This window comes from Sus scrofa, chromosome 12 (assembly GCF_000003025.6).
Source record: "Sus scrofa isolate TJ Tabasco breed Duroc chromosome 12, Sscrofa11.1, whole genome shotgun sequence".
In the NCBI taxonomy this organism is placed as follows: domain Eukaryota; kingdom Metazoa; phylum Chordata; class Mammalia; order Artiodactyla; family Suidae; genus Sus; species Sus scrofa.
The window spans coordinates 18,243,430-18,270,532 of NC_010454.4; the positions used below are offsets into that span (position 1 = coordinate 18,243,430).

Here is a 27,103-nt window from a genome sequence, read left to right on the forward strand (position 1 = left end):
AGGTCATGCCACCTTGCAGTCCTCCTAGAGATGTGGGCACCCACACTCTTGGCCATGGCAAAGCTGGGAAGAGAGACCATTTGGAGCTCTTAGAACTCTGGTCCTCAGCCCTGGCTGAGCCTGAACATCCCCAGAGGGCCTTAAATACTCCACTGCCTGAGCTGCACCCCAGAAGAATGATAACAGAATTTGGGAGGCGGGGGGTGGCACCGGGACATTGGAACTTTAAAAAAAAATTTTCCAGGTGATTCTGATGGACAGTCAAGTTAAGAAGCAATAATTTATCGCACAAAGGAGTTCTGTAAGGAGAGGGAACGTGGACTTCAGCTGAATGGAAAGCAGCAGGGAAGCAATTATATCAAAAGGCTTCTAGAAAAGAAGAATGGGAGTTACCAGGGGCTGCAGGAAGCCGGGAGATGGAGAATTATTGTTTGGTGGATACAGAGTCGCAGCTTGGGAAGATGAAAAAAGTTCTGGAGTACTGGTGATGGCTCCACAACAGTGTGAATGTATTTAGTGCCACTGAAATGTACACTTAAAAATGGTTAAAGAACAGGAAGGGGGTCCTGGATGTAGAAAGACATTTAATCCAGCCTAAAGAAAGGATATTGAATTAGGCAATGTCTAGAACTCTATCATATGCTTCCTGCCAAGGTGCCTACATCTGTGTCTATATCTGCATATCTCTCTATCCATATCTTCATGTACAGATCCATAATGATATGCTTTGGAGAGGGAATTTGGACAAGCCGTTTTGTTTGTTTGTTTGTTTGTGTTTAAAGGTCGTGGGTGCAGCATATGGTGACTGCAGGGCTTGCCAGGGGACTCAAGCCGCCTAGCAATGCCAGATCATTTTAACCCACTGAGTCAGGCAGCAGTCAAACCCATACCTCTGCAGCAACCTAACCTGCTGCAGTCAGATTCTTAACCCACTGTGCCACAAGCTGCTTTTAAATGTACTTTAGGAGTTCCCTGGTGGCCTAGTGGTTAAGGACTTGGCATTGTCCCTACGGTGGTTTGGGTTAACTACTGTTGGTTTGGGTTTGATCCCTGGCCTGAGAACTTCCACATGCTGTGGGTGCAGCCAATAAAATAAAACAAAAGCACTCTAGGAAAATTAAAAATCTAAGAATATCCAGAAATCTTTAGTAAAAGAAGGGTAGGGAGAGAGGATAGAGCTATCAGATATTAAAGCATATTATATAGCTATACGAATATTTTAAGGAGTTCCCGTCATGGCTCAGCAGAAATGAATCTGACTAGTATCCATGAGGACGCAGGTTCGATCCCTGGCCTCGCTCAGTGGGTTAAGGATCCAGTGTTGCCATGAGGTGTGATAAGATCACAGACGAGGCTTGGATCTGGCATTGCTGTGCTGTGGTGGAGGCCGGCGGCTGTAGCTCCAGTTCGACCCCTAGCCTGGGAACCTCCATATGCTGCAGATGCCGCCCCAAAATAAAAAAATAAATAAATAAAGGTGTTTTAAATGTGATTGGTTTATCAATAAATGAGATAGAGAACTAGTGGAATAGAAAACTCACAAACGCATATGTGAAGGTAGTTTATGGCAAACACGTAATGTCAAATCCTGGTGAAAAGAATTTATGAGTAATGTTGGGATTTGGGGACTCCATTGGGGGGAGGTCCTTTAGCATCTGGAGCTCAGGGAAGGAGCGGGGAGAGGCAGATGAAGCACGGCCCCGGGGGAGCCGAGGAAGTTAGAGTTGTTCAGGGGATTCCTGGGGGCTGAGTCCAGGGAGGGGTGATGCCTGTGGCTACAAGCACAGCAGACGTGGATTGTGAGTGAGGACAGTTGGACCAGGGGTCCCGAGAAAAATGTCCTGTCTCTCACAGGCCCACGAGGGAAATGGCTGATGCTGGGACTGAGAAGCCAAGGAAGGGACGTCTTGCCAGAAAGGACAGTGGGGCCTGAGGTCTCAAGGGCAAGAGAGGGAGCTGGCCACCTGGCAGCCTCGGGGCTTGGCTCCAGGCACGACTCTGGGAAAGCCGGCAGCTTCCCCAGCTCCAAGTCCTCACACTGTGGTAAAGGATTCCGAATGGCTGACTGGGAGAAGGAGGCCTGAGGGGAACCCCAAGGAGCGAGCGAGAAGGATCAAGGGCCAGGAGACTCCATGGGCCCTTTCCCTTCCTTCTCTGTGGACAAATGGGCTGTGACCAATGTAGGCTCTGGTCACCCTCCTTTTTTTTTTTTTTTTTTTTTTTTTGAGGGCCATACTCACGGCATATGGAGGTTCCCAGGCTAGGGGTCAAATCGGAGCCACAGCTGCCTGCCTACACCACAGCCACAGCAACGCCAGATCCAGGCCGCATTTGTGACCTATGACGCAGCTCGTGGCAACACCACCCTAAGCAGGGCCAGGGATCAAACCTGCGTCCTCATGGATACCTGTAGGGTTCTTTTTTTTTTTTGTCTTTTTGCCTTTTCTAGGGCTGCTCCCGGGGCATATGGAGGTTCCCAGGCTAGGAATCTAATCGGAGCTGTAGCCACCAGCCTACGACACAGCCACAGCCACAGCAACTCGGGATCCAAGCAGAGTCTGTTACTCACACCACAGCTCACGGCTGGATCCTTAACCCACTGAGCAAGGCCAGGGATGGAACCCGAAACCTCATGGTTCCTAGTTGGATTCATTAACCACTGAGCCATGACGGGAACTCCCTGGACACCCTCCTCATGTCCTCCTCACAACTTAGTCCCCTTGGGCACTCCCTCTCAGAGCCACTGGCTTGAGGTAGGGACAGAGCAAGGGAGGGGACCATCTTGGTTGTCCTGAGGCAGGAGACAGCAGGTGCCCAGAGGGCTGATCTGGGCATTCCATCTTGGATGGGGTCCAAGGAGGCTCTCTAGGGCAGGTGGTCTCTGGAATGTCCACACCCTCAGGCAGCCAGGACACAGTGGCCAACTGGGAAGCCAGCTGCTCAGTCTGTGCCCCGCCAGGCAAGTCCTGTGCAGTCCCCTTCTTCCCCGGGTCCACAAAGTCCTTTCTGTTTGGGAGAGAGGGGTGGATAGTCAGCCATGGAGAATGGGTGAGCTGAGCTCCGCTGAAGGCAACAATAACATCTCCTTCTTGGGGGGAGGGAGGAGCCATGCTTCCCACTCCCACCTGCCCTGAAGGCTTAGGGTCCAGGCAGCCCCTTGGCCCCCAAAGAGGCTGTCATTCTAGGGAGCCCAGTGGAGGGTAAAGATAAGGTTGGGGGGGGTGAGGGGAACTCCCAAGAACCACCTTGGAATGGAGATATTCCCTTTACAATTACGCAATGCCCCACCAGCAGTAAAATTTATGGCTGCTTCCACTTGAGAGCACCTCCCACACAGCTGGCACTGTGCTAAGCCCTTAACTTTATCTTTTTGAAGACAGGAGAACACAGTGGTCAAGAGTGCAAACACAATCAGGCAGAACCAGCTGCTACTCCAGGGCAGCAGAAGCTGTGTGGCCTTGCGCAAGTTTCTCAACCTCTCTGAGCCGGAGTTTCCTCACCTACCCCAAACTCCACAGTATTAGTCACACAGTCCCCCAGGGTCCACCTTCACTGGCTGGACCTGACATGGAGGAGCCAACAGGATCAAAGAGGAATATTTTTCAGGCCAGGCACCACAATCCTAAATAGAAGCCTCCAGCCAGGGATGAGCCTGAGAGGGCCCAGGATCCTAGACTGATCTAAAGCCCCTTCACCACCACCTTGGACACAGGAGAAGAGGAGAACCGAGAGTTAGAAGCAGAACTGGGAGGAGTTCCTATCGTGGCTCAGCGGAAATGAATCTGACTAGGATCCATGAGGACCCAGGTTCGATCCCTGGCCTCTCTCAGTGGGTTAAGGATCCAGCATTGCCAAGTGGCTTGGATCCTGCATTGCTGCGGTGTAGGCGTAGGCCAGTGGGTAGAGCTCCGATTCGACCCCTAGCCTGGGCACTTCCATATGCTATGGGTGCAACCCTAAAAAAAAAAAAAAAAAAAAAAAAAAACAGCAGAACTGGGATGCATCACAGGGACTCCCAGTCCAGTGCTCCCTCCACAACAGGCCCTCAGAGAATCTGTAATTTCTGCATACAGGCCCCATGAGACTGGTCTTTCCCTCTTGCCTCTGCTAGCAGGATATCCAGAATAAGTAAATCCACAGAGAGAGAAGGCAGATTGGTGGTTGCCTGGGCTGGAAAAAGGAGGGGATGGGATGGGGTTACCTTTGGGGTTGATGATGTTTGGAACTTAATGGAGGTGGCAGTTGTACACATTGCAAAGGTGCTACATGGCACTGAACTGCTCACTTTAAAATGGTTGATGGTTGGAGTTCCCATTGTGGCTCGGCGGAAGAGAATCTGAATAGCATCCACGAGGACGCACGTTCGGTCCCTAGCCGTGTTCAGTCCCTGGCCTCGCTCAGGTGGGTCGAAGATCTGGCGTTGCCATGAACTGTAGCGTAGGTGGCAGGTCGCAGACATGGCTTGGATCTGGCATTGTGGCTGTGGCGTGTAGGCTGGCAGCTACAGCTGCGGTTCGACCCCTAGCCTGGGACCCTCCAGGTGCCACGGGTGCAGCCCTAAAAAAAGAGGTTGATTTTATGCTACGTGCACTTCACCTCAATTAAAAATATGGGTACCCTCAGATAAGAGAGTACAAGAAGGAGAAGAGCAGGCAAGTGCCAAGGGGGGAGGGGAAAGTGAAAAAGGGCCTGGTGTGAGGGAAGGAGGGTGTTGCAGAAGCAGGGAACTCTGAGGTGGGGAAAGGACTTGAGGGAGGGAGTTTCCTAGGCTGCCAGGGAGGGTGGCCTGGAGGATGCAGCTGATGGAGGAAGCAGTTTGATCCTGTGAACTTGGGAGCCACTGCACCTTAGAGGAAGGAGAGGGAGCGGGGCAGGCGCTTTCAGCCTCAGAGCTGTTTGCTTCCCCTCGGGGCTTTAGACTGGAAGCTCCTGGGGGTGGGGGCAGGGATCTCATCTTCTTAGCTGTTTTTAATTTTCAGAGCAGAGCGTCATCAGGGTAGATAATTCCTTTAGAAACCCTGGCACCAATGGAATGAAATCAAACATGTTAAGAAGCAGGAAGATTACCCGCCGCCCACACCCACATGGGGGAAGTGAGGATGGCACTGGGCTGAGTGTCAATGCCCCCTCCAGGCAGCAGGGGGGCTGCTCAGGGCCTCAGTCACCCCTCGCAGACCCCGGGGCCCCAGAGGGGAGCACCCACCGGGGATCTAAGAAGGGCGAAGGGATTAGCTGAGCACCGTGGGCTCCTTTGTCAGACCCAGGAAGGAGAATGGGGGCTGCTACAGGAAGTAGGGGGGTGCGGAGCTCCCTCCGGAATCTATCCCCCCACTTCCCTCCCCTCGGCTTGCACAGCTCCTGCACATGCTCAGTGTGCCCTCGCATTGGGTTGGCTGGGGGAGGGCACTGACGGGCACCCCCACTTAAAGGGCCAGTGCCATCCCTGCCTGCGTCCCCCGGGGGCCATGGGACCTGGCCACCCTCTTCGCTCACACTGAACCACGTCACCTCAGACTGCCTTCCCACTTGCTGGCAGGCCCCTTCTGCCCCCTCAGCGGCTCTGTCCACCCCACCACCTCGAATACCTTGACCTCATTGCAGGCAGGGGAGGTCTGTGGCACACACGGTGTCCACCCGGGGTGAGAAGAAAGGAGGACCCCAGACCGGGGTACGCAGGGGTGGTGGGAAGCTCCCGCCGTCCCTCCTGCGAACACCTGCCTCTCTGGGGCTTGGGAAGTGGGGCACAGAGCATTCTCTGAGGAAAGGCCTGGGGAGGAAAGGGGGGTGTGTCTGAGCCAGGCTGGTAGCTTCCTCACTGAGGGGGGGTCGGTCGGTCGGAGGGAAGCCCAGGCCCTGGCCCAGCAGGCAGCCCGGGAAGGAAGAGCAGGGACCCAACGGAACGTGTGTCTGGCCCTGGAGCTAAGCTGGCTCTCCCCAGTGCTGGGCCCAGACACCCCAGCTCTAGCCTAGGTCCGGGGCCCTGAGGTCAGGGACCCAGATAGGGAGGACAGGTGACACTGACTCTACTTCACTGATCTCTCCTGACACTCGCAGCTCACACTCCTCTTTTCTTCTTGGCCCAACCTGGGCCTCTCCAGTTGGGAAAAATCAACCCACCTCTGTTGGCCCTGACCCAGAGCCCTTTGGGGTGTGTGTGTGTGTGTGTTGGGGGTGGAGAGGACCAGAGCCCTTTGGTTAGTGTGTGTGTTTGTGTGTGTGTGTGTGTGTGTGTGTGTGTTGGGGGTGGAGAGGACCAGAGCCCTTTGGTTAGTGTGTGTGTGTGTGTGTGTGTGTGTGTGTGTGTGTGTGTGTGTCTCCCGGATCCTGGGCTTCTGGGCCAAGATCGGCCAAACTCACCTGTCCCCTCCCCCGTATGCTGCTCCAGCCTGCTCGGGCCTAAGCTGCCTTCTGGACACACCCCTAGCACGCCCTCAACTTCGCGCCCACACCCCTCCCCGCCCCCCACTCCAGCAGCCCTCTGGAACCTTCTCTCCCCTCCTAGTTACTTTATGCGCACACAGGCTTTGGGTAAACAACCTTGTCCTGGCCGACCCCTCCCCTCCCCTCCCCTCCCCTCCGGCTCCAGGCTGAGGAATGCAGCAGCTGGAGGCTGCCCGTGCCCTGCCCGGGGGGGTGGGCGGGCCCTCCGGGTCCCTGGCTAGCACCACACAGGGGACTCGCCAGCCTTCCTGGAACCTAGAAAGCGGCTTCCTCTCTGAGCCTTGGGTTTTCCATCTGCAAAGTGGGGCAGTCACTCCTCTAGCCCTTCCTGACAGAGCTGTCTGGGATCAAAAGTGAGGAAGCTAAAACTCTCAGCTGGGGTTGTGGGAGGAGACCCCCCAATGCTGGGAAATTTTGCTTTCTTAAGACCCTTCGCTTCCTAGAATCTCTTCTGGCCTTGCTCCGTTGTAGAAGATGCTGGTGAGGCCTGGGTGTGGCAGGGCAGAAAGGACAGTTGTCCTGGCAACACACGGGGTTTGTCAACATTTCCATCCCAGCAGCTCCCAGGCCTGAGCGCTTCTCTCGCCCAATGCGGCCTGTCACGATGAGCTTTCCTGGAATGGAGGTTACGCTGGGCAGGCCAGGCCTCTGCCCCTCCCTGCGCTTGGTGGCAGAGCCATCGCAGGCTCACGGGGTGAGTTGACTAACTTCCCCTCCACCACCGCAGCCTGACACTCCACAGCCACAAGGTGTCTGGGCAAGGGTAGGTCTGAGGATGAAGAGCTCGCTTCAGAGCCCAGTACTGCTGATTGTCTGGCACCTGCATAACCGGGTTGACTCAGCTCTCTATTAGGCAGGCAGGTGAGGGGCTCGCCTCGGAGGGAAGTAGCCACGCAGGTGATCAGGCTAAAAGGAGCAGGATGCACGGATGCATGACAGGCGCGGGGAAGGCCCACCACCAGCTCTGCTGACTGATCCGCTGCTCAACCTCCCTTGGGCTTAGGTTCCATCAGGAGCAAACTTCCCTTCAGCGCTTACTTGTAAGTGCCCTTCCAGAAGGTCAGGGGCAAAGGTGACCACAAACCTCCTGCCCAACCCCCAGCCAGGATATGTGGGACATGGGGGGCTGTCAAGGACAAGGAGACACAAGGCACCCAGACCTTGTTTAGTCCAGCCCTCTCAACTGTGGGCGGATAAGCAAAATACAGGGAGCCTGGGAACAAACCCTGAAGAAACCCTGGGGCTTGAGCCCAGCCCTCTCTCCTCCAGGGGGCGCTCCGAGCGCCTCACAGCAATCTGGCATCTTGAGTCAGGCTCTGGTGGAACCTGGCTCCTGCCTGAGCCCCCTGCCTCCCCCTCTTTAAAACCTTCAGAGCAGTCTGACTGCTCCCAGACACACAGAAGAGACTTCCGTCATCCTGGAGACCGCGAGAGGCCCCCAGTGCAGAGGTCGGCTCTCCTCCCAGGCTCCGGGCAGCGCTGGGCCTCTCCGGGATGAACGTGCTCTGACTCTCAGAGCCGCCCTTGTGACATCAACCCTAGCCACTCTCACGTAATCTCACCAGAATCATTTAATTTGTGAAAAATAAGATGACATCAAAGAACTGTGGCCATAACAAGGTGGAAGCCTGAACCTACATCAGCCGTTCTCGGAGGGCACAGGGTGCTGAGACCTGCCTCCCTGAGACCCAGCTGGCCTGAGTGGGCATGAAATGGGTCTTCTCCTTGGATCGGCCTGGCGGGGGAGCACCCCTAGGTGCCCGGCTCCCCACCCCGGCGGCTGCCCTCTCGGTTCCACATCTCATTCTCCTGCCGAAGCCGCTGGTTCTCCGTCCGGAGCCTCTCTACTTCGGCGGCCAGCTCCTCCACCTGGCGCCAGGGCTGCCGGCTGGTGCACCCCTGCAGCTGCTGCAGCCTCCTCGTCTCCTCCTCCGCCTGTGACAGCCGCCTCTCCAGATCCAGGTAGTCGCGCACCAGCTCCTGCTTGCTGCGGCCCTGCAGGCTCTCGGTGTGATAGCGCTCGTAGGCCTCGGAGAAGTCCCTCTGCTGGAACTCCCCGTGAGCCCGGCCCTGCCCATCACTGTCCCCTGCCTCACTCTCCCCGCTGGAGCCTGGGTGGGAGGCCCCCTGGGGCACATCCAGGTTGGGCTCCTCAGGGTCTCGGTCGTTCATCAGGAACTGGGTGGTGTTGTAGGGTGCCACAGGCTGGCCCTTGGCGAACATCTCCTCTCGGACCCGGGAGGCCCTCTGGCTCTGCCTCTCATCCCGCTGTTGCTTCTCAGCCCAGCTCAGCTCCAGGTAGGGCCGCCAGTGCCGCTTGCGCCTTGAAGGCCGCCGGCGGTGCTTCTTCCGGGCCAGTACGGCCTCCACTGAGCAGCCCCCTGGGCTCTGAGAGCCGGAACCCCTACCGTTCCAGCCCAGGCCACCTCCAGCCACAGGAGGATCTTCCTCCTCTGAGTGGCTCTCCATCTGGGGTGTCAGGGGCAGGGAACCTCCAGGGTCATGAGGCTCAGGGGATGTTTTGGGGCTCCCAGGAGCACCAGAGATCTAAAGAGAGAGGACACGGCAGGACAGGTCACAGAGAGCCTATCCCTAGTGGTGGAACCCTTCCCTCTCCACCCAGCCTGAAGCCAACCTTCCCATACTCAGCCCATCTGGTCCCTCTCTAGCCCCTTCTGCAATCATCTGTCTGTTTATAGACTTACCTGTCCACCATCTGTCCCCTGACCCTCCCCAAGCAAACTCACGGTAAGAGCTGGAATTTTTTTTCTTTTTTTCTAGGACTGCACCTGTGGCATATGGAAGTTCCCAGGCTAGGGGTCCAACTGGAGCTGCAGCTGCCCACCTACACCACAGCCACAGCAATGTCACATCCAAGCCACATCTGAGACCTACAGCGCAGACTTCGGCAGTGCGGAATTCTTAACCCACTGAGCGAGGCCAGGGATCTAACCTGCATCCTTGTGGATGCCAATCAGGTTTTTAATCTGCTAAGCCACAATGGGAATTCCCAAGAGCCAGAATTTTGCCTGTGTATTTCACTCTGCAATTTCTTTCTTTTTCTTTTCTTTCTTTCTTTCTTTTTTTTTTTTATGGCCACACCTGCTGTATATGGAAGTTCCCAGGCTAGGGGTGGAATCAGAGCTACAGCTACTGGGCTATGCCATAGCCACAGCAAGGCCAGATCTGAGCTGTGTCTGCGACCTACACCACAGCTCACAGCAACACTGGATCCTTTAACCCACTTGAGCAAGGTCAGGGATCGAACCTGTGTCCTCATAGATACCAGTTGGGTTCATTCCTCTGAGCCACGACAGAACTCCTCACTCTGTAATTTCAATGCCTAGAACAGTACCTGACACAGAGCAGACATTCAATAAATACTCTTTGAAACAGGATGAAAAGTGGCTCCTGTTATATTTGTTCGATCAGAAGCCCAAACAGCCCTTGCTCTTCCCTCTTCCTAGAAAGCTTGCCTTTCAGACAAATCTGGCTTCCTGGCAAGTGACCTGTACCTCCCCACAGAGCCCCCCATTCAGAAAGGCCCCACACTTTACTTAAAGCTCTGCTGTCACTGTCTTGAACCTCTTAATAATTTCTGAATAAAGAGCCCTTTGCACCGAGCCCCTAAAATTATGTCGCTAATCCTGCTGCCAGCTATTGGCAGTACTGATTCTCTAGAGATTAGTTCAATGTCAGCTCTTCAGAGAGGCCCTCCCTGACCACCCTATCTAAAGTAGCCCCCAGAGTTCCCTTCGTGGCTCATTGGTTAATGAACCCAACTAGTGTCCATGGGGATATGGGTTCGATCCCTGGCCTCGCTCAGTGGGTTGAGGATCTGGCGTTGCCGTGAGCTGTGGCGTGGGTCACAGGCACGGCTTGGATCTGGTGTTACTATGACTGTGGTGTAGGCCAGCAGCTATAGCCCCAATTTGACCCCCAGCTTGGGAACCTCCATATGCCATGGGTGCAGCCTTAAAAAGCCAAAAAAAAAATAATAATTTTTTTTAAAAAAGTAGCCCCCCGCTCCCCTTCCCAGTGACTCCCTGTCATCCAAGGGTTAATGTCCCACTTAGCATTTAGCGCATGACCATCTACCATCTGTCTTCCTCCTAGAAGAATGTGTCCTGTTCTACTCAGTTCTCTATGCGCGGCCAAGGTAAGTGTTCAATAAATACATGTTAAATGACCCAAAGCCCAGAAAGGGGGGGGGGGGTCCAAAAGATAGGAGACTCTCTTTTCTGTCATTCTAGAGGGCAGACGGAGTGTATTTATTCTAAGCAGAAGTTGCTATCACTCTTCTACATGAGGCGCAGGAAAGCACTAGGGAGAGAAAGGGCCAATCTCCAGTCTGTAGCCCAGAGAATTCTAGAACTTATCTAAGCAGTGGAAAGGATTCTGTCAAGAGAGCTGTGTTCAGGGCATCTGTTTATCTCTGTCGTGGGGAGGGTGGGAGTACTGAGGGTGGGGGAGGAGAGTGAATTGCTTGGCGTTTGCGGTTTGGGGAATTCTAATTATAACCACTATCATTGGCACATTGTTTTAGAATGTACAACACAGTTCAGAGACATCCAAGCCAGGGTCTATACACGCGTAGGGTGTGTCCTGGGGGATGTACTCAGCCCTGTAAGAGCCGGAGGCATGTTACATGCATTTTGGAGACCCAAAATTCTCCATAGTTGGGGATGGGGTACCTTGGAATGTGTGCCTGTATGTGTGTGTGTGTTGTTTGTTGTGTTGTATTGTGGGTGTGTTGTCTGTTGAATTGTATTGTGTGCGTGTGCGTGTGTGTGTTGTTTGTTGTTTGTTACTTCATCTGCAGGAAGAATATCAATCAAGAGTGACAAGCCTGGGCGTTCCCATCATGGCACAGCAGAAATGAATCCGACTAGGAACCATGAGGTTTCAGGTTTGATCTCTGGCCTCCCTCAGTGGATTAAGGATCTGGTGTTGCTGTGAACTGCGGTGTAGGTCACAGACACGGCTCGGATCTGATGTGGCTGTCGCTGTGGTGTAGGCCAGCAGCTGTAGCTCAGATTGGACCCTTAGCCTGGGAACTTCCATATGCCACAGGAGCAGCCCTAAAAAGCAAAAAAAAAAAAAAAAAAAAAAAAGTGCCAGGTCTGTCTCCACCAGTGGCGGAGGGCTCATTTCGTGTGTGGACATTCATGTGTTCCTGGCCCTCAGCAAATATCCCCCACAACCCTTCCCCCAACCCCAAGCCAGCCCTGCCCTTCTGCCCCACTTGCTGCCTCCCTCCTGGCTTGGCCCTCTACCACCATTACCACTATTGCAGATAAGCTGTGTGATCTGGGTGAGTCATTTGCCCTCTCTGAACCTTCAGGCCCTGACATGCCATGAACTCCAAATTAAATAAATCCAGAAAATACTGGAAGCAGCTAGGTAGGATGGGCCAGAGGACTAGAGTTCCCTCCTTACCTATATGGAGCTGTGGATGAGGGGAGAAGAATGGGTGAGGTGGGAGCAGTGAGGGAGAGCATGGGCTGAGAGGGTCTGGGCTCCCAGTGCCAGACCAGAAGGTGATGTTCTCTGAAGGCCTGAAACATCCTGTCTCTCCCTGCTCTCCTGGGTGATTTCTTATCCTCTAACCCCTGTCCTAAATTATGAACCAATGGCTCTTCTACCGGCTTCAGATTTGGTTCTTAGTCTAGACAAAATGCAAGGCAAGCTTAAACCCTGGGTCTTCCACTTTCTGGCTGCATGATTCTAGAAAACGTATTTCAACTCTCAGAACATTAGCTTCTTTGAAAGGGAAATAGCTGATTCCTACCTGGAAGGGCTACGAGGAGTTCATGAGATAGCGCAGATTTAGCATCTGGCATATTGTTCAGCTCGGTGCATGGACTCACTTAAAAATACTTGTTTTCAGGAGTTCCCATCGTGGCGCAGTGGTTAACAAATCTGACTAAGAACCATGAGGTTGCAGATTCGATCCCTGGCCTTGCTCAATGGGTTAAGGATCCGGCATTGCCGTGAGCTGTGGTGTAGGTGGCAGATGTGACTCGGATCTGGCGTGGCTGTGGCTGTGGCATAGGCTGGCGGCTACAGCTCTGATTAGACCCCTAGCCGGGGAACCTCCACATACCTGCAGGAGCGGCCCTAGAAAATGTAAAAAGACAAAAATAAATAAATAAATAAATATACTTGTTTTCCAAATCCACAACACATCTGAGACAAGAAGGCAGGACCCTGGTTGGCAGGATCCCTGTTCAGGGCACTCAGGTGGCTGGGAGCGTGGGGCTTACCTTGGCCTCCTCCAGGGCTGCTGGTGACTCTGTATTACCGTTGGGCTGGTTTGGAGTAGCCACCTTCTTCTGTTCCAAATCTTTCAGCAGATGCCTTTAACTAGTGACACCTGCTTTAAATAACAGAAACCTAAGTCTGAAGGAGAATTTTCAGGAAGACTCTGGCTGCCCAGCAAATTTTTTCCCAAGGCAGCAGCAGCCATCTTGTAGCACCAGACCTGGACAGCCTCATTTTCAAATGAAGGGCCCGAAGAAGGCTGCCTCCATCCTGGTGTTCACACCTCCAGCCAGCAAGGGGCCAAATGGGGATGAAGGGGCCATGTTCTCAGTCCTGTTCCTCAGGCCCCAAGCCAGGGGTTACGTCTCTACCCTTCTCCTAAAAGTCACCGAGGCCCAGGCTGGCAGCTAGGAAGCCAGGCCTAAGCTTTGTTCTTACAGCAACCAAAGAGGGGGAAGGATTACCTGAGGAGGTGAACAGACAGCAAGGACCTGCAGGGACTGGGAGTGGAGGGGGTCTGTGGCTCTGACAAGCCTTAGGAGGAGTCCTTTCCCCACAGCCTCCAGAGGCCCCAATCTTGACTGCAGCCCCCACCTCCTCCTCCCGCTGGGCTCCAGAAGCCAATGCCCCAAGAAACATTGCTGAGGCCTGGGCCCAGCCTGGGGCTGAGGCCTTTTCATCTTCAGGGCCGGGCCTGCCTCCCTCTTTCCTCTCAGGATGGGAAACAGAAAAAAAAGGGGGGAAAGAGAAGTCTAAGCACTACAGGCAGCTGGGAGGGAAGCCCAACTGGGATAAGGATGGATTCCCTGGAAGAGGGGAAATGATCCGGGAAGGAGATTTTGCAAAGGCGGAACTGACCTATTTGCTGTCAGGGGCTATGCACACGACTATATCTGTGTGTCTTTCTTTGCGACCGCCTGTCTGTGCTATTCCCAACGCCTGAGCCCTACCTCTTGCTGCAGTTGCTGCAGCTCTGATCAAGCCGCTCAGGCACCGAGGTTGGAGGGAGGGCCCCCTAGCCACCCCAGCCTGGCACAACGGTGCCTGCTGGGGACTGTAGTTCTTCTAGCTGGCGAAGACCGAGCAGGACCCTGTCACGTCAACAAGCACACAGAAAACTCCAAAACCCATCTATCCTTGCGCGAGCGGCGGCCCGCGCTCGCTGATGCCTCTTTTTGATTGGTCTGCTCGCCTGCCAATATACCCTCTTTCGTCAACGATTAGCCCTGCGGAAGCACAACCAGACCCGCCTTCCCGCGCTCAATTAAAGAGTTCATTGATGGCGTTAATCTTTACAGAGTAGAAAATAGATCCGGCTAAGAGGGGAGGGACTTGGCCGCGGAGGGATCCTCGGCCCTAGAGGAAGGCGACGAGAAGGATCGGTGGCCGCCGCCGCCATTTTGGGCTGGGAGGAGGCAGCGGAGGGACTCCCTGCGCAGTGAGAGCACCCCATGGGGGGTGGTCCGGGCGCGGGGAGAGGCCGGGCCGAGTGGGCTGCCCGAAGTGGCGGCGCAGGGAGACGGCGGGGAGTGGGACCGGGGGCCGGGGAGGGTGAAGGTTGGAGTCTCCCCGGCCGGGCCCGGTCCTCAAACCGTCCTGGCAGCCCCGCAGCCTCGCCTCTCACAGAGGGCGGGGTTCTTGACTAATTACCGCGTACGTCCCGAGACCCCAGCTGGGGAGAGGCCAGGTGAAATGACTCCCTTCTGCTCTTTCCACGGGGGCGCAGATCCCGAGGCCGAGTTCCGCCAAGTTCTTTCCCCACCCCCACGCGGCCTAGGTATGGCGGCGAGGCCGGGTGTAGCAGGACCCTCACCTCCACCGGCAAGGTCGGGGCGACGCCAGATTCCAAAGACTGGCGCTTCGGGGGCGGGTGGAGGTCGCAGCTCCGGCCGCGCGTTCCTCTGGCGTGGCAGTCAGCCGGAGGCTCAGAGGGCGGATAGCCAGGTGCACCCACCATCTCTCTCCGCGCCCCCCCATCGCCCCCCACCCCCTGTACACCGAGGCCATCCCGCGGCCAGGGCTGTGAAAAGGAACAGCCTTCTTCCTACTGTAGCAACCACTAATTCTCCCTGGGCCCACCTAGGTAGGGGCACGTGGGAATCTCTGCGCGCTCTTGCCCTCGAGTTTGCTCCTTGTCCAGCCCTGATTCTTGGAACGACCTGATCTCGCACGTCACCAGCCACTTGGGGAAACCCCACAAATGGGCTGTTGCACTTTTCTTGAAAGTTTACACCAAAGGGGGTTGGGGTTTTGCCCTTTGCAGAGTTGGGACACAAAGTAACTTGGAGTCGCCTGGATTCTGGGAACAAAAGTGGAGTGGCCCGTTTCAGATGCTTCAGGAACATCTGTTTGCATTTTGAAATCTGAGCCATAATTTTTACCGAAACTTTTGGAGAAATGGCTGCCCTCCTAGAGGAAAAAACGAACTAATTCCAGTGTAGTCTTTATAACATTACAAATTCTTTCCAGTTTAAAGAACTTTTCCCCCACAACTGAAACAAAATGGGGGAGTATTTCACTACTGGTGCATTGTTACTAGGGAACCTCTATTTTGAAATTCCAAGTAATTGTAAGTCACTTCTGTGGATCCCAGATGGCTACCAAAATAGAAATTGCAGTTTTGAGCTACTTCATATATGGCGTTCGGCGGGTAGAGGAAACCTGCTTTGAAAAAAATAAACACTGAACCTTATATTACAGCTGTAGCAGCTTTTTAAGGATTAAAGTTTGATGTGAAATTCTTTTCTTGAATTGCGATTAAGGCATCTTGTTTCCAGCTCGAAATCTAAATTCAGAGAGATTATTGCTCAGGGGTAGCTTAAGATTGCTAAAAGGTCAGTTAAAGTTATGCCTAGGTTGGAGCTCCCTTGTGGCGCAGCTGGTTGAGGGTCAGGCATTGTCACTGCGGCGGCTTTAGTTGCTGTCGTGGTGTGGTTTCCATCCCTGGCCCAGGGAAACTTGCACATGCTATAGGTGCAGCCAGGAAAAAATATATATGTATATGTCTAGGTAGAGTCAGAAGTAGGAGAGTTGAGAGCAGTGAGCTTTATCTTTGAGGGTATCTTGTGATGAATCTCATTGCCAATTACAGATGGTCAAATCTTTCAGAACTGAAGCCTGTTTCCCCTATAGTAATTTTTTTTAGGTTGTAGGAGTGACAGTTCCATAGCTTTAACTATTTTCTTGCCCTGCCCGCCACACCATGATGTTCTCAGAAGAAGTCTTAGAACTGGATTGCAAAAATACAGTAATACGATCACCGTTGACTCAGGTTCTTAATCTAAAATTTGAACCATTTATCCTAAATGAAGCTTCAGTACACTTGACTCATGCTGTAGGTTGACTCGTGCTTACATCATGTTCACTTTACACTGTTCTTAAGAGAATCAAGAGAAGATGCAAGTTAGGAAAAGCCGATACTAACTTAACTTGGTAGGAGTTAAACAGTCATAGCTGAAAGGGGCTCTAAAGATTATCTTTGTGGTTATTTGGCCCAGAATTTAATGGTGGAGCATCAAAGACTCTTGCAATTCACCCCCCATTGTGAAGTTATCTACTTAAACCTTTGGATGCTGCTAAGTGGAGAATACTGTACCAGGTGCAGAAATTTGTTACTCATTTATGAAGATGAAAGCTTATCATCTTTAAGGTTGACCCATAAGCTTTTCCATTCCTTGATAAGAAAAGTTGGGAATAAAACTAGTTTACTAATGGTCCCTTGGTTATCTACTGAGCAAAACACAGGAGTGGAAGTTAGGAACTCAAAGGTTCTATTTCTGTGTGTTGCTACCACAGACTTGGTTGGCTTGGCTAGAGGCCAAATCCTGAAGATGAGGCCAAACTGGTCGTTTTGTTGCTGAGTCTGTTCTAATGTTCAGCCAGACCTTCAGCTTCCTCCTCAGCTCTCCTCTTTCAGATGAGTTGGTTTGTGGCTTATGACAAATTCTACAAACCCTATATGCCTCAGTTTCCTAATTTGAAAATGGTATCAATGCAAGCCTCTCTCATAAATACCTTGAGTAGCTATTCTTCAGTGGCTGTGTAAACATTTACTTGCTATAACCTTGTTGTTTGAGAACTTTAGAACTTCTGCTTCAAAGGTTATGTGGAGCATTTGGGAGGCCTGCCTTACCAAAGTGTGGCCGTGGTTGCCATGGGCCATTCAAATAGGCTTAACGAGGGTTAGTCTCTCAGGGTACCAGGCAGTTACTGAATGTCCTGGGCGTTTTACATTTGCCTAATGGCTAGCTCCTGGGACTCGGACCTGTGTGTGAGCAGGATCATTCAGATAGGAGTGCTTCTTTGCAGCAGTCCCCTCAGAATGAAGATGCTTGCTTCTGAACGATTTGATTTCTGCAGTTAGTTTTTTGCTATGTATTTAGCCCTTGCTGTTATCTTCTCTGACTTTCTGGTTTGTTTTTTTTTTTTCCTTTTTCCCTTTTTTTTTTTTTGGCCATTCCTATGGCATATGGAAGTTCCCTGGCCAGGGATTGACCCTGTGTCACAGCAGTGACCCAAGCCACTGCAATGATAGCACCAGATCCTTAACTGGCTGTGCCACAGGAGAACTCCTGACTTTTCTCAAATTTTTAAGTTCAGGTGTTTGCTGTTTACATCTTTAGGGAGTTCCCATAGTGGCACAGCAGAAACAAATCCAACTTGTAACCATGAGGTTGCAGGTTCGATCCCTGGCCTTGCTCAGTGGGTTAAGAATCTGGTGTCGCCATGTGCCATGGTGTAGGTTGCAGACACAGCTCAGATCCTGCGTTGCTGTAGCTGTGGTGTGGGCCATCAGCTGTGACTCCAATTCGACCCCTAGCCCAGGGAACCTCCATATGCTGCAGTGCAGATCTAAAAGAGCAAAATAAATAAATAAATACAATTTTAAAAAATAAAATACACTTTTAGGAGTTCCCATCATGGCTCAGTGGTAATGTACCCAACAAGTATCCATGAGGATGCAAGTTTGATCCCTGGTCCTGCTCAGTGGGTTAAGGAGCTGGTGTTGCTGTGAGCTATGTAAGTCCCAGACATGCCTCAGATCCCACATCGCTGAGGCTGTGGTATAGGCTGGCAGCTGGTAGCTCTGATTGGACCCCTAGCCTGGGAACCTCCATATGCCGCGTGTGCAGCCCTAAAAAAAGCAAAAAAGAAAGAAAAGGAAAGAAAGACAGGAAGATAGAACTAACCTCTTAGACATTCCCTTCCATCTTCTGGTTTGGTCTGCCTTTACCTGAAAGTTGTTCTGGAATTATCCAGCTGTGCAGAATTATGTGCTTAAACCAGACTTCAGAACTTCAGATTTACCTCCTCCTCTGACGCTCTGGAGACTAGGACAAGTTTTACTGAGTAGCTTACAAGAGCAGTGATGCTAATCATTTTCTCACATTCTTGTGCGTGGAACACTAAAGCTCCCACAGTTTCCTTTAGGAATATCCTTTTTGCTTACCACAGACCCAAGGCTTTTTAACACTTCACACAGTCAGTGAATGTGTCAAATAGAATATGACTTCAGATGAGAGTTTATAATACCTTCTGAATTTTTGCTCTTTTCAAAAAACTTTAAGCCAAATGTAACTGCTCTTGGTGCTGTATTGAGGGAAAGAATCACGCTATTTCAGAAGACTTACCAACAGTTTCCAGTAGCAGCTCAACATTTGAAAGACTTGTTAGTGTGCAAAGGTTTATTAGTGAACTACTAGGATTATTCCTGCTAGTACCCATGTTATATCATTGTAATTGAACTGCCTCTAAGTAAAGCCCAAGAAAAACTTTGTTCAGGAGGTTTTGTGAGAGCTGCATTATTGATCTGTCTAAAACCAGCCTTTGTTTTTTTCCAACAAAAATGAAATGAAGTTGTAGGTTTTCCAGCAAAGACAACTGGCAGAAATTGGCCAAATATTGAATCTTTGCCTCCTAGACCATATATTTTGTCTTACGTACAGAGTGTGACTATTACCCTTTGGTCAGCAGATCTCATTGTATTCAGGGCCTGAATTTGACATTTTCTTTTAAAAATTACTAGCAACAATCATTTACACTTTACATAAGAAAGAATAGTAGGAGTTCCCGTCGTGGCGCAGTGGTTAACGAATCCGACTAGGAACCATGAGGTTGCGGGTTCGGTCCCTGCCCTTGCTCAATGGGTTGACGATCCGGCGTTGCCGTGAGCTGTGGTGTAGGTTGCAGACGCGGTTCGGATCCTGCGTTGCTGTGGCTCTGGCGTAGGCCGGTGGCTACAGCTCCGATTCAACCCCTAGCCTGGGAATCTCCATGTGCCGAGGGGGCGGCCCAAGAAATAGCAACAACGACAACAACAAAAGACAAAAAAAAAAAAAAGACAAAAAAAAAAAGGAAAGAAAAAAAAAGAAAGAATAGTAAAGCGAAATTTTATTCCAATAATCTTGCTTGACAAATGCAAAAAATGATTTAAAAAAACCCCACAAACTCAAATGTACTTACGTACAAGTACAGTACGATTTAACTCTAGCCAGTTTTTCCGTCACACTGTTGTGAATATTTGTTTCCAACTGTTGGTATAAGTGGCCAGGGGAACACCTGTAGTACATTACCTAATGTTTGACTAAACATTGATTTTTCTGAAGGTAGACTCTTCAGTTGTGGGGTGGTTGTTTTGGTTTGTTTTTTTAATTTCTGTAGGTTCCATCTTTGGTTTCTCTCACTTTTGAAGTCACTAGGATAAAGTATATTTATTTACATTTCCCCAAGCAAAGGATTTTTATTTTACCCTGGGTAAAGTGAAAATTAAAATACCGATCAAATGGGCAACTGCTCTGGTCTTAAAAAGAACCAGTAGTAATACCAAGGTACCTTACTTTTGTATAGCCCATTTTCATGCTGTCTCACTTAATCCTTACAGCAGTCATGTAAAGTAGGCACGGCCCCATTCTGTTGATGAAGAATGAGGGTTAGAGAGTTTGAGAGATGTGTCCAGGGTTGCACTGCTAGTATATGTCAAAGGCACAACTAGGAGCCTGGTTCTTTGACTTCTGGTCTGGTCTAATTTTATAATGTTTCCTCTCTTTTCTTTTTTTCTTTTTTGGCCACCCTTTTTCTTATGATGTTCCCCAGGCCAGGGATCAGATCTGAGCCACAGTTGCAACCTACACTGCTGCTATGGCAATGCCAGATCCTTTAACCCACTGTGCTGGGCAGGGTATCAAACCTGCATCCTGGTGCTGCAGAGACGCCACTAATCCCCTGGCACCACAGCGGGAACTCAATCCCTCTATTGAGAGATATCAAGGAGTTCCCCTTGTGGCACAGTGGAGATGAATCTGACTAGTGTCCACAAGGACGTGGGTTTGATCCCTGGCCTCGCTTGGGGGATCCGTCATTCCCGTGGCTATGGTGTAGGCCAGACCCCTAGGCTGGGAACCTCCATATGGCACAGGCATGGCCCTGGAAAGCCAAAAAAAGGAGATACCAAGTGTATTTTTCAGAACAAAACCAATCTGGAACTCCTTGGCTTTGTTCTCCCAAATTGGAATTTAATGGGCTCCATCTTCTGAGGGCCACATTAGGTTATAGGCTAGCCCACAAAAAGTTTTCCTTACTCAGAGGAAGATTAAGCAGTCCAGCTGGCTGTCTCCAAAGTTTGGGAAGTGCTTTGTTCTGGCAGGATACCCAGGCCCCAGTATAAGAAAGGGAACAAACTGGAGTTCCCGTTGTGGCTCAGCAAAAACGAATCTGGAATCTGACTAGTATCCTGGAGGATGCAGTTTCCATCCCGGGCCTGCCTCAGTGGGTTAAGGATCCGGTGTTGCCATGAGCTGTGGTATAGACTGCAGACAGGGCTCGGATCTGTTGACATGGCTGTGGCATAGGCTGGTCTCTACAGCTCTGATTTGACCCCTAGCCTGGGAACCTGCATATGCTGTGAGTGAGGGCCTAAAAAGACCAAAAAACAAAACAAACAAAAAAACACTGAAATTGCTAATGTGTAAGCAAACTTTGGCTTACACAGGGCTCTAACCTTTTGAGCAGCTCATTTTAAGTGTTTGGCAGAAAAGACTTTCGTGAAAGGCTAGAATGGACTTGAGGATCATTTGTCATCACAAACCCCTGTTAGTATAGGTAATTCAGTCTCTTCTCTGCCCTGAGAGCAGTAAGCTAGTCAAGTGTTTCAGTGCAGAAAGTGTTGATGGTAAACCAAAATCAGGAGTTCCCATGGTGGCGCAGAGGTTAACGAATCCGACTAGGAACCATGAGGTTGCAGGTTCGATCCCTGGCCTTGCTCAGTGGGTTAAGGATCCAGCATTGCCATGAGCTGTGGTGTAGGTCACAGACGCGGCTTGGATCTGGCATTGCTGTGGCTGTGGCGTAGGCCGGCAGCAACAGCTCTGATTAGACCCCTGGCCTGGGAACTTCCATATGCCATGGGAGCGGCCCTAAAAAAAAAGACAAAAAGACATAAACAAAAATCACACAAACCTCATCTTTCTAAGAACATAAATGCAATATAGTAAAATGCTGGTGCCCTTGAAAGGAAAGTTCAGATAGAAAGTTGCATATCTGAAGGCAAATCAAAGTAATTTATGAAAGTTACTTAAAATTAAATATTTGTATATTTGTTAAGACTGGATTGAAATTGTCTCCTAAAACTTACACTTTTTTTTGGATAAGTGATGATAAATGCACTTAAGAGTCTTCCCAAGCCTAATAGTCATGGAAACAAGATCATTATACTTAAATCCATCTTATTAAGAAGAGGTTCTAAAATCAGAGGTGATCAGTGCTGCATCCTATTTAGTGCAGTCAAATGAGGCTTCTGGGGAGTACTGTAAAGCCAGAGGGCAGTGTTGCTGCTTTTCCAAGCAGCTGTTTCTGGGACTGCTGCATGACGTCATGGCAGAAGGAAAATTAAAAACACGAACACACTTTCAAAATAGATGTTTAATGTAATTTTTAGGCCAAAAGGAAAAGCTGATCATACATTGTCTCCAGTGGACGATCTGCCAGAATAGGGCCAGCTCTGTCCAGCTTTGAAGGCCCTGAGTCAGTCTTAACTGCCATAATCCCCCTTGATTCATTGATTTGTGTATACTTCTTATGCATCATAAGGTGCATTTCTCCCTTGAAGTTCCCACCATCTCCACTATTTCATTTTGCTGCAAAAGCAAGCTTCCCTGTGAGAGTTTTTTTCCCTTTCCTTGCAGGGTCTCTTACCTTCAAGTTTGGCAATTTCATGATTCTCTTGAACCCTCTTCCCAGAAAAATGTACATATAATACAAGTCTACATATAATTTCATGGGGTTCATGGACCCCCAAGGCCCCCCCTGTGGTTTCTAAGGCCTCAAGTGAATGAACCCATATGCTAGTGATTTGAGCAGTGCAGCTGCCCTTAGGGAAATTCTTTTTTTTTTTTTTTTTTTTTTTTTTTTTTGGTCTTTTTGCTATTTCTTGGGCCGCTGCCGCGGCATATGGAGGTTCCCAGGCTAGGGGTCCAATCGGAGCTGTAGCCACCAGCCTACGCCAGAGCCACAGCAACGCAGGATCCGAGCCGCGTCTGCAACCTACACCACAGCTCATGGCAACGCCGGATCGTTAACCCACTGAGCAAGGGCAGGGATCGAACCCGCAACCTCATGGTTCCTAGTCGGATTCGTTAACCACTGCGCCACGACGGGAACTCCCTTAGGGAAATTCTGACACAGGGCTGGTAAAGATGGGCTGGGTTAACCATGGTGACAGGAGAGAACAATCTTAAAATGTCTTACTATTTTGATTTGGGGACAGAAATTAATTCCCAGGGCCTCTCTGAATTTTCAAGAGCAGAACTACTCAAGGACTAAGCAGTTATCAGCACAGTTTAGGAGACTGAGAATAATGGCTACACAGAGACTGTGCAGGGTTCCCACTTGGACCCTAAAGACTTAACTCCTTAACCAGAAACTTTATATTTGATTTGCAGTGAGGGGACATTGCTAATTTTAGTTTAAATCTCATGGAAAGGTAGACAACTGGGTTTAAGTCTTTGGAATGCTTCAAATGGCCACTTCCTTTATAAATCTAATATCCCTTACCTCTGAATATTTTATTTTTGCCTTTTTAGGGCCTCACCAGTGGCATATGGAGGTTTCCAGGCTAGGGGTCGAATCGGAGCTGTAGCTGCCAGCCTACACCAGAGCCACAGCAACATGGGATCTGAGCCGCGTCTGCGACCTACACCACAGCTCATGGCAACGCTGGCTCCTTAACCCACTGAGCGAGGCCAGGGGTAGAACCCACATCCTCATGGATACTAGTCAGATTTGTTTCCACTGAGCCAGGACAGGAACTCCCCTACCTCTGAATATTTTAAAATAAAGAGCTTCCCCACAAGCTTATCCAACCATTGTTCCCACTAAGAAAGCAAGAGGTTTACCAAGAGCCTCTTCCAGGCATCGGAGAACTCCTTCCAGCCTTACTGGGAGGAAGGAGGGATTACTAAAAACCTATTTGTAGGAATGAAATGAGGCTGCCCATGGTCTAAGCTAACTGCCAAATTGGGTTTACATGTTTGTTAATAGACTTTTGACTGGCTATTGAGAAGCAGAATTAAATTTTAAGCTGTTCATAGTTACTTTCTACTCCTCAAACACCCAACACTGGTTTATTTCCTCCAGCATCAAGAAAGAAAACCAAGGCACTAGAAAGCAAGCACACTTACATATTGAAGATAATTAAATCTTTATATTTTGCTGAAACTATATATTGTAGCACTAAACTCACTCAAGGGGAAAAAATCTGGCAAATTGAAGATCCTCCCATTAAAGTTTTGTTTTTTTTTAATGGGCAAATAATTCCTTTATCCCCCCCCCCAAGATGCAATCGTATATACCAGTAGTATTCTTTAGTAGCTCTAGAAATAACACCAAAACTATGTTACATTTACAAATATTAAATTTATTATAACTAGAGTGGATTTAATGGTTCTCAGATTTGGCCACCTTATAGCTCCATTTAAGGAGGGGGTTTTAACAGAAAAATGCATAACTTGGTCAAATTACTTACACATTAAAAAAGGAAAAAACTTCTAAAAAGGAAAACAAGAAAAGCAACCCTTCAGTTTCACATAATTAAAGAAGAGGATAAAGCACACAAGCTACATCATAGCTAAATTTACCAAACCAACCAAAGCCAGGGGGGATTTCTTTTCTGATTATGTGTCATAAAAAGGTCCACTGTCTTATATACACATGTATATAATGTTACATTCCATCACTGTAAAAAGTCCCCGTTGCCCCCTCCCCCCAAAAGTTTCAGCCTAGTCTCCAAACTTGGACAGCGGTGCTCGCTCCTGCTGCCTGTGCAGTTCGTTCTCCGTCAGCAGCTGGAGGTTCTCGGCGCGCAGGCGGTCCAGCTCCAGCTCCAGCTCCCGCACACGCGCGTCGTCGCCGCCGCCCAGCCGCTTGCTTTCCAGCCGCAGCCGGTTGTTCTCGTCCTCCATGCGCGAGAGGCACTTCTCCAGCTCCAAGTACTCTCTGATGAGCTCCTGCTTGCTCATGTTCTGCAGGCTCTCCGCGTGGTACCGCTCGTAGGTCTCCGAGAAGTCCCGCTGCAGAAACTCGCTGCCGTCTCCTCCCATTCCGTCGCTGCCCCCATCCTCCTCGCCTGCTTCTTCCATAAAGTCCTCATCGCTGGTGTCGTCGGATTTGGCAGCAGCCCGTTTGGGATAGAGGCCGGTTTTAAGATCCGGCTCCTCTTGGTCGTGATCATCCATGAGGAACTGCGTGGTGTTATAGGGAGCGACCGGCTGGCCCTTGGCGAACATCTCGGCTCGAATCCTGGAAGCTCGAAGGCTCTCTTTCTCGTCGAACTTTTTCTTCTCTTCCCAGGTTAGCGTGTAGTACGGTTTCCAAAGTCGCTTCTTCTTGGAGGGGCGTCTCCTATGTTTTTTCTTGCCCAATTGTCTCTGCTGCTGTCCCCACGCCTCCTCGCCCCCTGCAGCAGAAGCCCCCAACTTGTTGGCTTCGGGCCTCTGTTCCCCTCCCGCCGCCGGCGGGGGAGCTCCGCCAGCGGACAAGTCGTCCCCATTCTGGCCCTTCTCACCCGCTTCAGGGCAGCTGGATTCTGGGCTGACCTGGGTTTGCAAGGGAGGCAGCTGAGGCTCCTGGCTCCCTTCCCCCTCCTGTCCCGGACGGCCACCCGACTGGGGGGACGCTCTCGATTGCCACCTACTGTCCTCCTCGGGCACTCGCTCCTCCGCGCCTGGGGGGCGATCGGGGTTCCGCTCTTCATGTACAGCAGCGGCACCTGTACAGTTGCTAGTTTGAGGCTGGTGCTGATACTCTGACAAGAGTGGCTCATCCATGGCTAATAGAATCCTCTTCTCGAAGTTTGAAGAATTTTGGCTGTTAAGTCCTTAAAGAAAAAAAAGGTTTTTCTTTTCTTTTCAAAAATGTCCAACACAGTCCTCTTCGGTCTGTAATTCCTGCAGTGATGCCTTTAGCCAGTCCTTCTGTCAGCAAACTCCAACTGCAACTTGGGGAGTTCAAGTCAGTAAAGGGTTAAGCGCTCACAGCGCGGCCAGCTAGCGCGTCCAAGGGGGTGCAGCAGCAAAACAGTACGTAATGTGCAGAGGGGGTGGGCCTCAAGCCTCCCCGCAGCGCGCCCCGCTATCGAGGAGTTGGTGGGCAACGAGATGTTAAATCCAACGGGTTAAACCCAGCCCCGAAAGGGTTAAAACTACCCGATGACGCTGACTCCGAGGGGCTGGATCCACAAAGGGTTAAATCCCCTGCCGCAGAGCCCACAAGGGGTTAAAGTCCCAGAGCCACCTCCTCCCACTTCCACGGGTGTCGCTCCAACCCGGGCTCCCAGTTCCCTAGGCCCGGCCGGAGCCTCAACCGAGGACAGACAAACTCATCTCCCCTTTGGCTCGATGCTCTGCTCAGCTCAGTTCTCCTCCGCCTCCTCCTCTTTTTCCTCCCGCCCTCCTCCCCCTTCCGACAGCTCCTCTTCCGCCTCCTCCCCCGACTTCCCCTCCCAACCTGCCTCTCCACCTGCCAACTTCCAACTGCTGCCTCCCAGCCCGCTGCGCCCCTTTTATATAGAAGCCGGGCTGCCCCGCCTATGCGCATGCGTAACGGAGTCCCCATCCCTGGAAGCTGGGAGTCGTAGTTCCCATCTTTCAGGCCCGCCATCCTCGCGCGCCGTGCGACGTAGCCAATCCCAGGACGCGTAGGGGGCGTCTTCCAGGCCGTCTCCTTCCATCGCTTATCGCTCGCTAGAGAAACGTGGGTCACCATTGGCCAAGAGGCCCACGTCTCGCTGAGGAAGGAAGGCCAATCGCAGAGAAGATGGGGCGGGTTCTGGACCATACCATTCTGCTTCGGGAATACGAGAAGATTCCATGGCTATGAGGGCCCACACAGAATATTTTTATGAAAAGGTGCGTCTTAAAGGCTTTTTTCGTATTCTGTCCTCAGCGGAAAGGTTCTGAAGGTCATAAACATGTGTTAACTAAAGCAGGAATGGTTTACTCCTAAAAAATAGTCCCTAAAGTGCAAAAGAGGGTTAAATTCTATAAAGAGAGATATTGGCCCAAGGCTAATAAGTCTTAGATTCCTAAGATTACAAGAATGGCTTCAGAGTGTGTAGCTAGTGACTGGGATTGACATTTGCGGAAGGATATTGTGAACACAATTTGTGTTTTTTAAAAAAGCGCATGAAGAGGTAAACAAATGAAGAATAAAAAGTGCCGCCTTAAAGGGACAGTGTGACCGCAATCTCGGACTAGGCCTCCAAAGATGAGAAGGCAGGTTCGAGTCCTGGGTGACGTCCACCTTCGGACTGGCCTTGGGGTTCTTGGCCGAAAGTGGCGGAGTCCCAGCCCCAGCGTGGTTTTTTTCAGGACTGCCGCCGCCCCAGGAGCCAGTGCAAAATGGTGGGCCGTGACCGAGTCTCTAGCCTGAGCGGGGGAAACGCTGGGTGTGCATGCTGTCCGGCCCGGGGCGGGAAGGCCTTGCCCCTGCCCCCTCCCCCCTTCCCCCGTCCCCGGGGCCTCAGGTTCTTTGGAAGAAAATGGCCTCCTGAGGCCTTCTTGGTCTCTTCACTTGGGAACCGACCAGGAAATGCCCAGATAGAAGAGTGCAGGGCGGCTGATGAGCTGCTTTCTTGGGGGGAGGGGTTTGAAATTAATAAAGAGTTGAAATAATCAATCCTGGCTACGCAGAGAGAGAGAGAGCAAAAGAGCCACCAAGGCTCTTCGTCAGTGGGCGCTAGGCAACACCCTGAGGAAAGCAGAGCCAGAGGCTCCCCCAGGAGGAAGTCTTGCCCAGAAATGGGGGCAGGGGGATTCTGGCCCAGAACTATGGGCAGATTCATGGGGGTGGGAGGGACATACTCTCCTTGGGAAAGTTCTCCAGATTCCAAGCTCCCGCCCAAAAGATA

The 27,103-nt window shown here is 51.1% G+C and overlaps 2 protein-coding genes across 11 annotated transcripts; both read right to left on the reverse strand.

Moving 5' to 3' along the window:
• Positions 7,995–19,603, reverse strand: HEXIM2 (hexamethylene bisacetamide inducible 2). Of its 10 annotated transcripts, none has more exons than XM_013980889.2 (3): positions 14,785–19,603; positions 12,708–12,817; positions 7,995–8,988 (listed from the first exon to the last, which is right to left on the reverse strand). In XM_013980889.2, exon 3 carries the CDS (start codon positions 8,908–8,910, stop codon positions 8,194–8,196), a length of 717 nt encoding a protein of 238 aa, XP_013836343.1. In that variant the 5' UTR covers positions 8,911–8,988; positions 12,708–12,817; positions 14,785–19,603; the 3' UTR covers positions 7,995–8,193. The 10 variants fall into 10 exon arrangements, with proteins under 10 accessions (XP_013836343.1, XP_013836345.1, XP_013836346.1 ...); XM_013980891.2 differs by having other exon boundaries at positions 14,519–19,603; XM_013980892.2 differs by having other exon boundaries at positions 12,708–12,820; positions 14,519–19,603.
• Positions 23,594–26,660, reverse strand: HEXIM1 (hexamethylene bisacetamide inducible 1). The gene has a single exon (XM_003131323.5). The coding sequence runs from the start codon at positions 25,020–25,022 to the stop codon at positions 23,976–23,978; it is 1,047 nt and encodes a 348-aa protein (XP_003131371.1). The 5' UTR covers positions 25,023–26,660; the 3' UTR covers positions 23,594–23,975.